Source organism: Globicephala melas, chromosome 2 (assembly GCF_963455315.2).
Source record: "Globicephala melas chromosome 2, mGloMel1.2, whole genome shotgun sequence".
NCBI lineage: Eukaryota > Metazoa > Chordata > Mammalia > Artiodactyla > Delphinidae > Globicephala > Globicephala melas.
This window is the reverse complement of record NC_083315.2, coordinates 66,497,465-66,515,689: the sequence shown is the minus strand read 5'-3', so window position 1 is coordinate 66,515,689 and position 18,225 is coordinate 66,497,465. Positions and strand designations below refer to the sequence as shown.

Below are 18,225 nucleotides of genomic sequence, written 5' to 3'. Positions count from 1 at the left end.
ACTTATTTTATTATTTATAGTACTGTAGTAATTGAGGGAAGGGGAGGAGATACTGAATCAGCCTTGATAAACAGTTAAATTCTGCCTCTGTACTTGGTCTAAACATTTCAGTGTTCTTGTTTAGTGGTTTCTGTGTCACCCTATCGTTATGGCCATTTTTCTTCTATGTACTATTGCTTGGAAGTGGGAGATTCGTAGCCCTGTGCCCTATTTTAAGATGTTTTTCAAGTACTTTATAAAAAAGTTTCCATATACCAGCTTCTGTGATTTTGATCTTCCTAACACCTTTATGAGGTGAGCAAGGCAGCTATTTTTCTCATTTTTACAGCCGAGAATACTGAGGCACAAACAAATTGTATTCCTTTCTCAAGGTCATACAGCTATGTAGAGCTGGGACCTGTGATCACTCACTGATTTGCTCACTTATTCATACAGCCAGTTTTTCACACATTAAATATTTATGGGATGGCAACTCTCTGGCCAAGCCCTATGCTAGCTGGTGGAGGTGCAGTGAACATATAGTTCACTTTTTCAAGGAGCTCATGCTCCAGTCAGGGAAGTTAACAAAAAAGGAAACAGTGTTTGGTGTGGGAGGATGAGAAAGACTCAGAGCTACCAGGCATAGTGATAAATGCTGTCACATGCCTAAGCATTAGGTGTTCTGTGAGCACAAAAAAGGAGCACCTGATCTAGCTTTGGGGACAGAGAAGGCTTGCTGGAGAGAGTGGTGTCTAGGTGGAGTAGGTGAGGACAAGGGGACTGGGAAGGGTGTTTGAGCAGAGAAAACAGTGTTTAAAGGCCCAGGTGAAAGGATGCCTGGTGCATTCAGGAGGAGCTACCCATGATTAGTGTGGCGTGGACAGTGGGGGGAGGGTATGAGATGAGGTTGAGAAGGCAGGTGGGCTAGATCATGGAGGGCCCTAGCTTGAGGATTTGAGAAGTGGGGAAAATGTAGAGTTAATAAGACTGGTGATTGATGAGATGTGGGGAAGAAGGAAAGAGAGATGGTCTGGACGACTCCCAGATAACTGGTTTGGGAAGCTAGGTCATGGTGATCTCATTCACCCGGTTAGTGAACCCATGTGGTGGAAGACAGGCCTAGGGCAGGAGGGAGGGGTGGGAGAGGTAGGGACCTGTTGAATTTGAGGGGCCTCTGGACAACTAGTTGGGTATGTTCCGAATCTTAGGAGAGAAATCTGGGCTGGAAATAAAGGTTTGTGATTCATCAGCTCCTAATTAGTCTCAGTGACTCCTCTGGTAATTGAAACCTTTGAAGTGGCTGAAGTTGAGGAGAGTACAAAATAAAAAGAAGGTTGATGAAAAACCATGGGGAACGTGAGCATTTAAAGAAGGGATGGGGAGAGAATCACTTACCGGAAGCTGAGTAGAGTGGTAAGAGAGGTAGGAGGAAAACGTGGACAGGCGGGGGGAGTTGCTGAAGAAAGAGGGAGAAGTCACCGGCCAGCACAGGTATCTGCATCACACCACGCCGCCTTCCCCAGTCTCTGAAAGATCAGGTGACATGGCCTAGCCCACACAGGATATGAATGAAGAAGCTTTCCACCAGCTCAGCAGTCCACCCAGTAGCCTGCTTTAGTTAAAGGTTTTGAGGTACGAGAAACAGGAGATAACTTACCTTTTGACTCTCAAATAGCAAACATTTTATGTTCTGAGTGCATGGACTAGAATGAAAGAAGTATTTTTCTTGGTTGACTGATAAACCGTTTGCTACATCTGTGAAACAGGGGTGATGATACTCCCAGAATAGGATAGGGTTGTGAGAAACTAGATGAATAAATGTAAATATCTAGTATTGATACTGAGCAAGGGCTCTTGTGCCTGAGGTGCAGAAAGCCAAACTCTGACAGCGGGGTTTGCAGCAAAGTGAGGGTTTATTTGCAGGGAGCAAAGCCAGGAGAATGGGCAGCTCATGCTCCAAAGACCCGAACTCCTCCATAGCTTTCAGGCAAAGGTTTTTAAAGACAGTTTGAGGGGAGAGGGTCGTAGGAAGCTGATCAGCCCGTGGACCTTCTTCTGATTTGTTGGTGGTGAGGTAACAGGGTGATGTTTAAGGAATCACAACCTTCTCGTTCCAACCAGTCTGGGGTCTAGTGCTTGTGGTCAGCATGTAGTCACCATCCTCCCTCCACCTGGGTGGGAGTCTTAGTTTCTATAGAACAACTCAAAGATTTGCATCAGATTGTTATCTGTATCCCCTGAGGAGGCACTAGGAGGCCTGTGACTCTGTTGTCCTAATAGTTAACTGCTTGGGTCTGCTCTTTGGAACTCAGGGAAGCCGAGGAGACTAAAGCCTTTTTCTACAAACAAGAAACGGGGGGTGTGGAGGGGCTTTTTTGTACCTAGGATGGCCCCGAAGGGTCCTGCTTGGTTTCAATCCCCCCTTTTCTTTGATACTCCTCAGTCCTGAGGGGAATGGGGGCGGGACAAGAAAGGGAATAAAATTTTGGATGGAGACGTTAATCATAAACTTGGCAGGGGGTTTAGGGGGACTCGGTTTCAGTGTTGAGCCTAACACACAGTAGGTATTCAACAAGTGAGAGTTGTTTCTGTGTATCTCTCTCTCACTGTTTTCTCTCCTTTCAGTAGAGAACTTGTGCCTTGTAAAGTTTAACTGTGCTGTTTTGGAATTCAAGTTTTTATATGGCAGATTTCCATGAAGAAAAAAATGTAATTATTGATTGAGTTGTGCTGTTAGAATTAGGGTCATAACGAATAGGAACACTGTATGATAAACTTGCAAACAGAACAAAGCCAAAACTTGTACTTGCTATCCCCTTGTTCAATCTGGCCCTCTGTTTCAAATTAATTAGATATTTGGATAACTATGTTAAACTTTGTCACATCCTTATTAAAATTGTTTAAGGATTTTGAAGAACATCTCAGAGGGACTCTGAAACTAATCTGAGTCTGGTACTGGAGATTCCATTAGCAATCACAAAACTGATTAATCTTTTACTCAGTTAGCTTATTGATTATTGCTGCAATTACTGCATGTAATGGATTCTACAAGGGATACCAGAGAAAATATGTTTTATAACTGCTGCTGACGTGTTCAGTTTGAGTGCAAACGTGTTCGGTTTGTACTTGTTATACATAACCATTTTTGTGTTTTTAAATTCCGTAACACTTCTACTCAGAAAGTGCTGTGCTTAATATTGTTTCACTACTAGGAGGTTCACTTTTAAATTCCTCAACTACTAATCATTACAGTTTACAAATGCCTTCACTAATTCTATTGCTGCAGTTTAATTTTGAGCTTCACAGTAACCCTATGTAATAGAGTTGGTATCTTTACCCTCATCCAGAGGAAACTCAGGTTCAGTGAGGTTAAATGACTTCCTGAAGACTATACAGGTTAATAAGTGGCAGAATCGGGATTGGACTCCATTTCAATCGGTAAATATTTGTCAAACACCTACTATGTGCAGGACTTTGTGTTAGGGGTAATGAAAGCCAGGATAGGATTATAGAGATTAAGCTAAGAAGCTTTTTGGATAATGTCAAATTATGGCTCCATTAACGTTATCATGGTCACTTTGTTACTTTTCTGTCCAAGCCATATTAAGTATATTGGCGTAAAAGATTTAGATTTTGGTTTGGTTTGGTTGGTTGTCTTTTCATTTTGTTTTTATCTAGTGGAAGCCTTGTCTTTGGCATTATTGCTTATTTTATCAGTATTTAGAGCAAAATTGGAAAGATCCCCTTAAAGGGAGAATGTATAAAACCCTGAGAGAGAATGAAGATCCAAAAAGAACTTGCTTTGCAGCTTATTAAGTGTTCTCATGTTTTCTCATGTGAGTTTCACAGTAATCCTGTGGGTACATACCACCTTCATTTTACAGCTGAGTAAACTGAGGTGAGGTGAGCATTTCTTCACTGAGATCATCAGCTAGAAGTGGCCAGTACTGAGACCCCAGGGTTTGAGCCTGTAACTCCTCTAAGTGCCTTGCTCATCTCACTGGGCAGCACAGGCCTTGTGGCTCATCAGGACTGCTCTGTGCCAGGAGGTACTGCACATGGCCCACGTTTTATTCTTGTTTCTTAGGGAATGCCTTGTGAGCAGTGGCCTGAGCTCCTAGGCCTAGTGCCTCCTTGATGGCCCCCCGACCCTCACCAGGCCCGCTCCTGAGAGGTCGGTTGCCTAGAGTGGGCCCATACCATGGGTTTAATTACCACCCTTTATAGTTTGTCCTTGATGGTGAATTACCTTGGTGTGTGAAACACAAAATTCTCTGATAATGCAAACACAGATCAAACCCAGTATTTTAGCAGAAGAAAATGTTTCTAGGATTTGGAAGAACTGTACAAAACAAAAAACAAATCCTAGCTACTTGCTTTGGAGAAACTGTCAAGTGGCATACTTAATATCATTACCGTGGCTGTGTTAATTACTGTACAAAGAGATGTTTTTAGATTGCTAAAATGTTCCTCCAATGATTATAAAACTATATATAGTTTCCCAGTTGATTTGAAATGAAAGGGAAGCCATTTTTATTTATATATTTTGTGAGGTAAATAAATAAAGTTGGAAAACAGGTCAATTTCATGCATGCAAGGTTTTATAGTAGGAAAAAAATGCCTTGCACCTGTTCTGACCCTTTACATTTGAGGTTATTTGTTTTCAAACTTGACCCCAAGCGCCAGTTTCACACAACTCTGTAAATAATTTGTTAGATAAAGCATAAGGATATTTTATTTGTTTTGATTTCTAGGATTGTGGTAAAGTAGTAACTGAAATTACTAACCTATTGTACATAGCAGTTAATTAAAGAAAAGCATTAACTATAGGAGAACACCACCACTGCTGTTGTCTTGTATCAGTATAAAAAGGCAGTAATTTTTTTGACAGCCACTGATTGGAAAGTTGCTTGCAGCCTTCCAGAAGCAAGAGGGTACATGCTGTGGATCAATAACCGGCAAATTTCCCATTAAAAAGAATACCTGAGCAATGTTCCAAATAGCCACTGGCATCTTAATTTTCCATGAAACCTCAAATACTTGTGTGCTGAGGACAAGTCATTTTCGGACAATTTTTCCAGACTACTTGTTAACAGTTATTGCTGTCCCAAAAGGTTGACAGCCTACATGATTGATATTTCATTTACTTGTCATCACTGCTTGAGTAATGGCGAGCACTATATTTCTGTGATTTTAAGGAATATAGTTTCCTGAAAGACATTTGCCTTAGTATGTATTCCAGAGAGCGTATCACACATATTTATGCTTTATGTGTATAAGTTTTCACATCTATAGAAGGAGAGGATCAGTTTCCTATACAGTTTGAATGTCCTCAGAAGGCAGGGTATACTTATATCAGTCCATAGCCATCAAAAGTACACTTTCACTTCGTTTTTAGGGCAAAGAGCCTTAGACTTGTTAACTTGTGATTCTAAAGATGATGTAGAATTTTATAACTCCCCTTTATTTATAAGGGAAAAATAAACTTGATCTTGTAATAATTTTAATTATTACATAAAAGCAATAGAAAGATATATGTACATATTTTTTAGAAAGAAACTTTTAAAGAATGTCAGCAAATAATGATTATCAAGGAGGAATTTTCTGAAAATATGATAGTTAAGTAGAAAAGGTGCTTATGTTTTTTAATATAGAAGCAACAAGTATTAAAGGGGAATTCTGCTCTGTGACAGCCCCTCACAACACAAAATCAGTGGTTTTCATCGTTGATATTTTCCACCAAGAACATCACTGTTGTTTGTCAAGTGTTAAAAAAAAGTTAGGACAAGGACTTCCCTGGCTGTACAGTGGTTAAGACTCCGTGCTTCCAATGCAGGGGGCGCGGGTTCAATCCCTGGTCAGGGAACTAAGATCCCGCATGCCATGTGGTGCAGCCAAAAAAAAAAGTTAGGGCATAGAAGCCACATGCAAGTTAGGTGGACATATGCTCACCAATTAGGATATTAAAGAAAATGGGGATAGACCGTAATACAGCCTACTGAATGAACTTGTTTATGATGGAGTATGAAAGCTTTTCGAACTTGGAACTTAATTTTTCATGCCCAGATTTTTAAAGTGAAATTTGATCTATACTAAAGTATTTAGAAGACTAAAACGTGAAAGGTATGTTTGCTTGAAACTGGGCTATCTTTTTATCATATTAATCCTGTCATCTTTGGATGGATCATATCTTGTTTCTTTGTTCCACAGTCTCTGTGATTTTGATTTCCATTTATCTGTACATTTTATACACAAATATGAATAATGTTTGATTAACTGACTGGCGTATAGGTCCAAGCTAAATGTGAGGTGTCTCCATTTTACTTTGTAAAATCCAGGGAAAAAGAACAAAAGGCAGTTTGAGAAATTTCTACTAAAATGCTTTTTGTGTCATTTTAATTTATTTAAAAATTATTTTTTATAAGATTCTTTTTTTTTTTTTTTTTAAACATGGACCGTTTTTGTTTTTTGTTTTTTTTTTGCGGTACGCCGGGCTCTCACTGTTGTGGCCTCTTCTGTTGCGGAGCATAGGCTCCGGACGCGCAGGCTCAGCGGCCATGGCTCACGGGCCCAGCCGCTCCGCGGCATGTGGGATCCTCCCAGACCGGGGCACGAACCCGTGTCCCCTGCATCAGCAGGCGGACTCTCAACCACTGCGCCACCAGGGAAGCCCCCATGGACCGTTTTTGTTTTATGTTTTGGTTTTTTGGCCGTGAGGCATGTGGGATCTTAGCTCCCCAACCAGGGATCGAACCTGCACCCCCTGCATTGGAAGGCGAAGTCTTAACCATTGGACCGCCAGGGAAGTTCTTGTGTCATTTTTAGTATATGTCATTTTCAGAACATTTCTAGAGATCAGATACTAACGTAAAATCTTAATCAACATTTTTTACTCTTAAAGATAAATGACAATATGGAGGATAACACTATACTGGACTTTTAGTCCTGAGTATTCACTGTAGTCATATTGATGTGCAAATAGGGAAAAAGAATTCTCGAGGTTGATATGTATATACCAGTAGTTTACAAAAGTACTATGAATTAAACAAACCATAAGTGTCTGTTCCAGTATTCATAGATTACTGAGTAATCTCTTTCTATAATCTCTTTGCAGTATTATTCCACAGTAATGGAACAGCAAGTAAATGGACAGTTAATAGAGCCTCTGCAGATATTTCCAAGAGGTAATGTTGAACAAATTCTAATCAACAATGATTATTTCAGTAAACTGTTTCATCAACAGTTATGTTTTCCAAAGGTTTAAATGCACATAACATGATGTTTAGCTCTTAATTTGAAAAAACAAAAGAAGTATTCATTATCGTGGGGATTGCAGGCTGTATTATAGTTATGGCAGATAGAATATCTAATTTACTAGAGTAAATTAAACTAACTAGATTGGTTTTCGTTTTTGAAGTACATACTTACATTCGCTTAAAGAACTCTTTGGGGGTCCACATGGTTTCTAAACCAAGGCAAATGAATGACTTTAATTTTGGATATTTATAAATTGTGGCTCATGATGGTAGCCAGAGCTGCTGTTGAGTAGAAAGCTTTCAGCTAGTGCAGAAACCAAGATTTACTGGGGGGTTTTAGGAGCGATATTTTGGTGGAATGTTTGGTGCTTGATTTTGGGGGGAGACATTTTCTAAATAATTGAAAATCCTCATAAATAAGAATTCGATTGTTAAGTTTCCAAAAATATGAGCTAATGAGAGTGACCCTTGAGGTGAGGGTCACCTGGTTAAATCATTTGTTTTTCCCTTTAGGTTTGATAGTACTAGCCTTGTATCAGATATGATTGCTCAGCTCTATATAAATGTTCCCTGAAAATTTGAATAATGGTGAAAAAGAACAGTTTAATTATATAAACCATTAAGTCTTTCACCCATTATACATTGCCCCACTTGGAAATCTGTGTTTTCTAACTGATGGAACAGATAAGAAAATTCTCTAAGTCTTCTAGAAATAGCTTAATTGAAATAATTAAAAGTTAAACTTACCTTCGTTAACTGATACTGTACAAATAATCATGGTATGGGTTTTCCAATTAAGCATTCTAGACTTTCATTACCTGTAACTCTCTGAAGTTTGAATAGCTCAATTAACCAGTAGACTCCTCTTTGCACTGATAGTCTCCAGCGCATGAGAAGATCTGGGTTCAAGAGTAATGCTGTTCTTCTAGCATTAACATGGGCAGTGGCATTAGGAGTATTTAGTACATTATTAATAATTAAAGACCTAAGTAAGTAAGTAAAATTGGGCCGTTGATAGCGTGTCTGAAACAAGATTATGATTATTTCAGTTCTGTTGCACCTGAAGACTAAAAACTAAAAAAAAGAGGGCTTCCCTGGTGGCGCAGTGGTTGAGAGTCCGCCTGCCGATGCAGGGGACACGGGTTCGTGCCCCGGTCCAGGAAGATCCCACATGCCGCGGAGCGGCTGGGCCCGTGAGCCATGGCCGCTGAGCCTGCGCGTCTGGAGCCTGTGCTCCGCAACGGGAGAGGCCACAACAGTGAGAGGCCCGCGTACAGCAAAAAAAAAAGAAAGAAAATGTTGCCATTTCTGTGTATTAAGCCAAGAACAGGGTACAGATTATTTCTTAATATTTTCAATAACCAGAGAATTTGGGCAAGTTTCAAAATTGTTTCTCCACAAGGAGTATTTTTTTTACCAGCTGGAAATTTCCATTCATTGCTTTCCTACTGGATGACTTTATAGCTCTTTTGTAGCAAACCCCAGAAAGTATCCTGGAGAATTATAATTCTAATGCTGAGGGCCTTCATTTTTTCTTTTTTTCCAGTAAGTATTTACTTCTCTTCATCCAGAATCTTTCTAAGTTCTGTTTGTTTTCTTTTATCTTGTGAACAGCCCCTGTCAGTGTCCCTGTCCATATCATTGTGCCCCTCCCATGATAATAACAGCCATTTTTAGCCATCTTCTCTGTTCAGACACTAATATTGCTTTGTGTGTCACCATTTCTAGTTCTCCCAACAGTCATGCCTATTATTATTGCTTCCATTTTATACTTGAGAATATTAAGGTTCAGAGATGTTAAGTAACTTCAGAGTCACAATTTTTAAGTGGTTAATATACCCTTTGAATAAGAATTTTGTTTGAGTTGTAATTTGCTTAGAGTAGAAGGGCTGTATGCTCTTATGTAGGTTAAAATATTAGTAGAGTGTGCATGGGGGTAGTTCGGAGGGCTTGGTAGGAGTGTGGAGAAGAGTATATTGTAGGGAGGAGATTCTTAAAGAAAATATGTGACATTTGAGTGTCACATGTAGTCCTAGGACAGAACCTATTAGTCTCCAATAAATTGTTCCACGCCAAATTTAAATTTTTTTAAATATGAGACTCAGTCTCCCTATCTGTGTGGTGTTGTGCATACTGTTCTATGTCTTTAGTTTTCTACAGTTTTTTGCTTTTTGTTTATTTATCTACACAAAGTATAGATTTTATGCAATTTTATTTTTCATATAAGTTTACATAAATCTCTAAATATATATAAAATTTTATGTAAGATTTATATAAATTTAGAGGTTATACAGATTTTTACAGTTAGAGTATAGACATTGGGTATATTGCCTGGGTCTACTGAGTTGGTTAGAGGCTCTCAGACCTTAGATTCTTAGATTCTGTGGTCAGGCCCCATGTGAAAAAGAATCTCTAGACTGAGCAAATCAGAGGACAGGAGAAAACAATTCTCTTCTAAACATCAGGTCTTCTCATTCCAAGTGGCACAATTGCATTGGATAGTAGCTCCCAGCTCAGGGCTAATTCTCTTTGTAGTTATAAGATATGTTAACTATTAATAAGTATGAAAATTCACTAGCTTTACAGTAACTTCTGACTCCACAACTTTAGGAAATATGAGGCTACTGGGTTTTTTTGAATACTGTTTACTTTTTATTTTATTTTTTAATTAATTAATTTTTGGCTGTATTGGGTCTTCGTTGCTGCGCGCGGGCTTTCTCTTGTGGTGAGTGGGGGCTACTCTTCGTTGCGGTGCGCTGGCTTCTCATTGCGGTGGCTTCTCTTGTTGCAGAGCACAGCCTCTAGGCACATGGGCTTCAGTAGTTGTGGCACGCGGGCTCTAGAGTGCAGGCTCAGTAGTTGTGGCACCCGGGCTCAGCTGCTCTGCGGCATCTGGGATCTTCCAGGATTAGGGCTCGAACCCGTGTCTCCTGCATTGGCAGGTGGATTCTTAACCACTGTGCCACCAGGGAAGTCCCTTGAGAGCTGTTTAGATTTCCAGTCATAAAGATTTAAGAAGCCAGTTGAGGAGCGAGGCAGATGTTAAGGTAGGAGATAAGAGTTGATGCCTGTCTCTAATTCCTTAGTTAGCCACTTTCTTACTAAATGAAGTTTATAATGCACTGGCTACTTCAGAGGAAATGCTCTGAAGTGTTGTTTTAGGAAGTATTAATGGTCCCTAAAGGACCAAGCATCAGATGTATGTGACTGTTGTTTTGTTCAAAAAGTTAATTTCCATCTTTAGGAAAGAGGATTTGGAGTCTTAATTTTAACGTATTTTAGAAAAACAAATAAAAATCCTTTATTGAGGTTTAGATTTTTTTTTAAGGAAAATAACATAATGACTTTGAATATATTTGAAATACACAAACCTAAAGCAACTGATGTGCTTTGTAATTATTAGCCACATCTTCTTCTTATTAAACAGCTCGATTTCTTGTCAGAAACAGAGGAAAATACATGTACATCTGAGAAAGGAGCAAAAAAAAAAAAAAAAAAAATCAAATTCATCCTTTCCCAAACAATCAATCAAAATTGACGGCCCCTTAACATATAATATGTAGGACACTGTAGTTTTCAGATGGAAGCAGCCTATAACATGGGCAGGAAGCACTTTATTTTTTTTAACATTTGATGAAGAAGCATTTGCTGAATTGGAAAAGTACTAACCTGTAACTCAAGATGGTGTCAGGAAATTAATATTATTTTCGCTGGTACTGCTTTATGTTTAGACTTAAATGTTAGCAAATGTCAAGATTTGCAAGAAATGTCATGAAATTAATGGTATATCTATATTCTAACAAATTTGACTGCTTACTGCTTTGCAAACTGATGTTCAAACTTAAATATTTCATCTTAGAATCTCTAGCAATTGTTTTGGCGTTAAAAGATCCTCCTCCCACTCCCCTCCAAAAACCCCAGCTATTTTCATTGTAGTATTAAGTGATAACAGATATACAATGTAATAGAGTGAGGAAAGATGATGGGAGAAATTTGAATTATGAAAGGAATCTAATCATTTTAGCTCAGTTAACTTGATTTTTATATGTTTTAAGCAGAAATTGGAATTTATATGAGGTGGTGTCAGAAAGCTCTTTGCATTTATAAATGCTCACTCCTGCAAGTTAAAAACCCTGGTTCATAATTCCCACTTTGGGTCTTGGGAGCCACTTTTCAATCATTTCTCTCTGCTAATTTTGGTGTCACCCTCATTTCTTTTTAAACGATTCATTTTGAGCAAATTTGTAAATGGCCCTGATGTGTTCTACAATTTAGTCAATTACTGTTTCAGCCTGCAAGCCTCCTGGGGAACGGAACATACATGGCCTGAAGGTACGAATTTCAATAATTGTTTCAGTAAAGTTAGATGGATTTGTAATGCTGTGTTCCACTTATTGAAATGTCAAATAAAACTGCACTTTCTCAAGCTCTGACAAGCGTTCCTTTTTTTTTTTTTTTTAAAATGGGTTGTGGAGGGGGATTCATTAGTATTTGTTCAATATGTGTACATATTGGGGTTTTGATGCCCTATTTAAAAAAAATTATTATTTGGAATTCTTTTGTTGGTCTATTTCTTCAGGATGATCCTGGGTACTGGTCTCTACAAAGATTTACTTGAGTAAAAATATAGACTTCATTTCAGTGATTAATTAAGCACATAAGCATATTGCACACAGAATACCCCCCTCTTCTTTTGACATGTTTATGCTAGAAACATATATCTATTTAATGTCCTTTCATTGTTCTGCATATTTTGAATTCTGGATTTCTGCTTAAGGCTTTACATTTAAAAGAAAAACTGTCTATTGTATTAGACTCAAGCGTTTTATAATTAATTACTTGGACCTCATTTTTCAGTGAATAAGAAACATTCTGCAATGTTCTGCCTGGTTTTAAAGCTGAAGGGGTATGATATCGTGAGGTTCACTACTAACCCTTGGATGTATTCTTAATATACTTTTTTGAAGATACTGTTTTTTATATAAAACAAAAAGAAACAGTGAACTGAATTTTTTCACTAGAATTGACTTCAATTTTAGACAGTGAATTGAAAATGTCCCCAGTTTATCTCTCGCTTTTTCAGCACTATTTAAGTATTTGAATAATGACAGGAACAAAGTATTATGTAATATACAGGTTGTACAGTTTTTATAACCTATATACTGAATAGACTCCAACCATGGGTCTGTCTGGTAAAAAGCTAATTAACCTTCATAGTGAAATGAGAAATTTGTGGCAAATTACAGGTTAATTAGAACTGTGTCCTCAGAACACAGACTGATCAAGATCCTTTCTTTACTTGTAGGTGAATACCCGGGCTGGATCCTCTCAACACAGCAGCCCAGCAGTCTCAGATTCACTTCCAAGCAATAGGTGAGAGCGAGCGAGTGACATGTGCCTCTGAGCGTGAATATCTACATAGTTGGGAGTGAAGAAGAGGCTTGTGGGATGACATCTCTTTTTTTTTATAAGACCTCAAAAGTGTGTATGTGGCTAAGAAGAAATCTGACCAGTTAAGTAACCCTAGCTATGTATTGACTGAAAAGAAAGGACCTCATAGAGAAAGATAAAATTAGACATGTTGAACTATTTATTTTGGTCTGTGGAATGGTTTTCCTTCAGTCTCCAGATAATGCAGAAACAGAAGATTCAGTGCCTTTGACTGTTTCCATGCTTTGATGATCTGGTTTGTATAATGCTTATTATTTTTGTCTTGCGTGTCCATCTTTTGGCAGTGTCATGCTTCACTGATATCTTTCCCAGAAAGAGGCAAGGAAAGAGTAATGTGGTGAAATTTAAATTGACCAGCCAAGTTGTCCATTTATGTATCTTTGCTGCACAAGAGATTGAGCTATTACAGAAGGAAGATAATTTTCATTAATTCATGCTAACATTGTCCCATACTGGGAGGGATACTAAAGACTTGAGCCTCTTCAAAGTGTTCTTCTGACAGACCTGAGAACTTACTTCCAGAAGATTAAGGTTCTCAAGTAGAATGACCTGCTTAAGCTGAAGGAATTCTAGATCATATTTGTTACATATTCAGTTATTCAGCTGGTTAACATCTTATTACTGTACTTGAAGATGACACTTGAAGGTGATTGCTCTGTGTGTATGTATTCACACTGGTGACTGAAAAGCCATCATTGAGCCGGATCACGCTTCCATTGTGTGCCCAGGTCTTTCTGGGTTTAGGGCAGTAGTCAGTGTTTGCACAGCCCTTATCTGCTGAGATGTAGCTTAGGCTTCTACTTTCCCTTCCGTGCCCCTCCTTACCCCCTCCACCCAGTGTCTTGGTTCTTTTGCCACTGGGCTTTTCTGCAGGTAATTTAAAGTCTCTCCTTCTGACTCTCTCTCTACTCTCCTGTCCCCTCCCCAAAAGTCACTTCCTTGATTGCTTTATTATAGTGTCAGTATATCTTACGCACAGCTTTCCTGCTATGAACACACTACTCTTAGAGTGTGTTTCCTTCTTAAACAATTTATTCTGTATTAAAATACATCCACTGGTTATTCACCAGTGGATCACCTGTCTTGTGGTCCTGAGGGGTAGGTCTTTTAGTCCTCATCCAAGTGCTTGGCCCTGCCAGACGATGCTCTGAGGCTTCTCTTTTCATGCTTCTTGGGCATGAGAGCCATGTCCGCCGAGTAGAGGCATGGGGACTGAGGGTCATTTGTTACATTCAGCTCGAAGAGGGCAGGGCCTCTAATTATTACCACTACTTCTAGAAAAAATGTTATTCAGACAGACTGACTGTTAGCCTTGAGTGAAAACAAGGACTTTTCCTGGTGTTTTAGGTCAAAGTTCATCATGGTATAAAAAGCAGGATGGAGTTGAAAAAGACAGTAAGGCAGAGAAGCAGCAGGATAACTTTTCAGCTCTCTCAGATTTGGTTTTAACCAAAACCAAAGTGAATTAGCTTGGCTTTTTAAAAACTATCATTTATATTCACAGAGTATTATAACATCTTTGGGCTGGAAAGAGACTATCTGATCTAGTGGTTCTCAGCCCTTTGTTGCAGCATCTTCCTTTAGGGATATGACAGCCTCCTAAATAGTAATGGTAGTTTGCTCCAGAAGTGATTTTTGTTATGGGAGGAATGCAGTTTGAAAAAGTCCTACAGGTGATTTTAATATGCCACCCTAGGTTGACCATGTTCTGTGCCCCATATTGATAACTAATCAAAAGTATTTATCGAATGCCTCCTATTTATTCAGTGCTGTCCTACCCACTAGGAATACAATGTGGTCCTTATCCTCTGGAGCTCACTGTCTCATAGGCATACAGACCACCTCCCCCCAGTATACAAATAATTATACTTTATAATTAGTGTTATGAAGGAAACAAGCAGATTTTGAAGTGAGAGAACACTGGGCAGGATTGTGTTTAGATTTGGACGGGGTGCCCAGGGGAGAGTGGCATTCCACTTGGGCCTGAAGGATGAGAAATACCTAGCCACATCAAGAGCCAGAGAAGGGCATTTCAGAGGGTGGGGAGAGTAAGTGAAGGCCGTTGGGTGGAAGGAGCTCCATGTGTTCAGAAGAAGGCCAGTTAGGCTGGAGCCCAGGGAGGGGTGCTGGGCTGGGGGAGGGAATGGAAAGGTGGGGAGAACAGTAGGAGTGATAGGAGAAAAGGAGGTGACAGGAGCTGGCTCCTGGGGCCTGGTGTTTGAGCTTTCCCCTCAGTGTATTGGCAAGCTGTTAGACGACTTTCAACAGAGTGCCATGGCCAGCTCGTTGTTTATAGAAGACTCTTGCCTGTGGTGTGAAGCATGAGAAGGAGAGGCCCCCATCTAATGCTGCTCTCCTTAGGTGCCCGACTCCCCACTCCTTGCCAGATGGTCATCCAGGCTCTTCCTGAACAGCCCTGTGGCAGGAATGCACTTTATTGGCTGAGGTACCCGTTCCATGTTCATGTAGCTATGTCTCAGAACGTTCTTTTTGTGAGCTGAGATTTGTGTCCCTTTAGCACCCACTCGTAAAGATTTGAGTTTAGCCCTCAGAACAGGGCTGTTCCCTCTTCTAGGTAATAGCTCTACTAGTCATCTTCCCTCCAAACATACTTCTTCTCCTGGGTTTCCTGTCTCAGTAAATTCTCCCACGTCCACCTGGATGCTAACTCCAGGGGACCCACCAGGCATCATTCACTGCTTCCTGGGTCTCCCTCAAGTCACTGACTCCCATCCAGTCAGTCCCTCTATTTATAGGTTCTACCTTCTGAATCACTGTGGAGTCTGTCTACTTGCCAGCATCTCTGTTGTTGAAAAGGTAGATCAGGCTCCCTAGATTACTGCTATAACCTCCCGTGTTGCCCCATTGCAGTCCCTCCTCCACACTGCAGCCAGAGTGGTCTTGCTAGTGCATGTTCTGAACCCATCATTCCCCCCTTTACTGCTCCTCACAACCTTCAGGACAAACTGTACCCTCCACAGCAGGTGAACCATGGCCTGCCATGTGTGGGTCCTCTGCTCACTCTAGCCCCCTAGCCTGCCACTCCCCCCTTCCAACTGATGGTTCAGCTTTGCTGATGAATACATGGTCCCCTTAATGGATCACATTTCCTCTCACTACTGGGCCTTCACATCCACTGCTGCCTCTTTCCTGCTTTCTTCTTTTAATCCATTCCCTTCTTTGCCTTCATTCCGGCTAACCTTTGTCATCTTTGATGAACAAAGATGTTATCTTCTTCTGAAAACTGTTCCTGATTATTGCCCACCTCCCAGTCTACGCCAGGTACTCCTTCTATGAATTCCCAATGTCTCCCTGTGCTTGCTTTTACTGTAGTGGTTAGCACATTGTATTATAATCACTCCTGTCCCCCAATAGATTCTGTACTCCTTGAGGGCAGTGACTGTAGCATAGTCATTGTTTATTTTATTTTATTGAAGTATAGTTGATTTACAATGGGTTAATTTCTGTTGTACAGCAAAGTGATTCAGTTAGATATATATATGTATACATATATATATATTCTTTTATATTTTTTTTTCCATTACGGTTTTGAATGGATAAAGAAGATATGGTACATATATAAATGGGATACTGCTCAGATGTATTCATTGTTGAATCCTCAGTTCCCAGGAGGATGCTTGGCACATAGGTGATAGTCGGTAATTCCTGAATAAATGAGTGGACAAATGAATTTATATTCCCTTTAAATCTTGTCTCTGAATTAAATTCTCCAAACTCATTCAGCTTTTCTGATACAACATTATTTCTGGTCCCCTCGCCCTTTTACTCTTCTTTGGGTATCTCAGTGTCCCCTTAAAATGTCATTTGTATCACATTAAAATTTTAAAGTGTTTTTAAAAGTGATTTTTGGATAGTTCAAGTCACTGTGACCATGCAGATAAATAAAACACTGAGGGACTTCCCTGGTGGCGCAGTGGTTAAGAATCCACCTGCCAAATCCTAAAGATGCTACCAGAAAACTACTAGAGCTAATCAATGAATTTGGTAAAGTAGCAGGATACAAAATTAATGCACAGAAATCTCTTGCATTCCTATACACTAGTGATGAAAAATCTGAAAGAGAAATCAAGGAAACACTCCCATTTACCATTGCAACAAAAAGAATAAAATAGGTAGGAATAAACCTACCTAAGGAGAAAAAAGACCTGTATGCAGAAAACTAAGACACTGATGAAAGAAATTAAAGATGATACAACAGATGGAGAGATGTACCACGTTCTTGGATTGGAAGAATCAACATTGTGAAAATGACTCTAGTACCCAAAGCAATCTACAGATTAAGTGCAATCCCTATCAAACTACCACTGGCATTTTTCATAGAACTAGAACAAAAAATTTCACAGTTTGTATGGAAACACAAAAGACCCCGAATAGCCAAAGCAATCTTGAGAAAGAAAAATGGAGCTGGAGGAATCAGGCTACCAGATATAGATATTTCTAGATAGATATTTCTCCAAAGAAGATATACAGATTGTCAACAAACACATGAAAGGATGCTCAACATCACTAATCATTAGAGAAATGCAAATCAAAACTACAATGAGGTATCACCTCACACCAGTCAGAATGGCCATCATCCAAAAATCTACACACAGTAAATGCTGGAAAGGGTGTGGAGAAGAGGGAACCCTCTTGCACTGTTGGTGGGAATGTAAATTGATACAGCCACTGGAGAACAGTATGGAGCTTCCTTAAAAAACTACAAATAGAACTACCATATGACCCAGCAATCCCACTACTGGGCCTATACCCTGAGAAAACCATAATTCAAAAAGAATCATGTACCACAATGTTCATTACAGCACTATTTATAATAGTCAGGACATGGAAGCAACCTAAGTGTCCATTGACAGATGAATGGATAAAGAAGATGTGGCACAGATATACAATGGAATATTACTCAGCCATAAAAGGAAACAAAATTGAGTTATTTGTAGTGAGGTGGATGGACCTAGAGTCTGTCATACAGAGTGAAGTAAGTCAGAAAGAGAAAAACAAATACTGTATGCTAACACATATATATGGAATCAAAAAAATAAATTTTATTTTTCTGAAAAACCTAAGGGTAGGACAGGATAAAGATGCAGACGTAGAGAATGGACTTGAGGACACGGGGAGGGGGAAGGGTAAGCTGGGACGAAGTGAGAGAGTGACATGGACATATATACACTACCAAATGTAAAATAGGTAGCTAGCGGGAAGCAGCCGCATAGCACAGGGAGATCAGCTCGGGGCTTTGTGACCACCTTGAGGTGTAGGATAGGGAGGGTGGGAGGGAGACACAAGAGGGAGGAGATATGGGGGATATATGTATATGTATAGCTGATTCACTTTGTTATAAAGCAGAAACTAACACACAATTGTAAAGCAATTATACTCCAATAAAGATGTTTAAAAAAAGAAAAAGATCCGCCTGACAATGCAGGGTACGTGGGTTCGAGCCCTGGTCCAGGAAGATCCCACATGCCGTGGAGCAACTATGCCCGTGCACCACAGCTACTGCGCCTGCGCTCCAGAG

The 18,225-nt window shown here is 39.7% G+C and overlaps 1 protein-coding gene across 2 annotated transcripts in view; it reads left to right on the top strand.

The window, feature by feature from the left end:
* Positions 1–18,225, top strand: part of MAP2K5 (mitogen-activated protein kinase kinase 5) — a 263,415-nt gene that overhangs the window by 26,508 nt on the left and 218,682 nt on the right. For both annotated transcript variants that reach the window (XM_030875161.3, XM_060294075.2), the window contains exons 4-6: positions 7,094–7,163; positions 11,527–11,567; positions 12,541–12,608. In XM_030875161.3, coding sequence (XP_030731021.1) covers positions 7,094–7,163; positions 11,527–11,567; positions 12,541–12,608 — 179 coding nt within the window. The remainder of the gene's footprint in view (positions 1–7,093; positions 7,164–11,526; positions 11,568–12,540; positions 12,609–18,225) is intronic.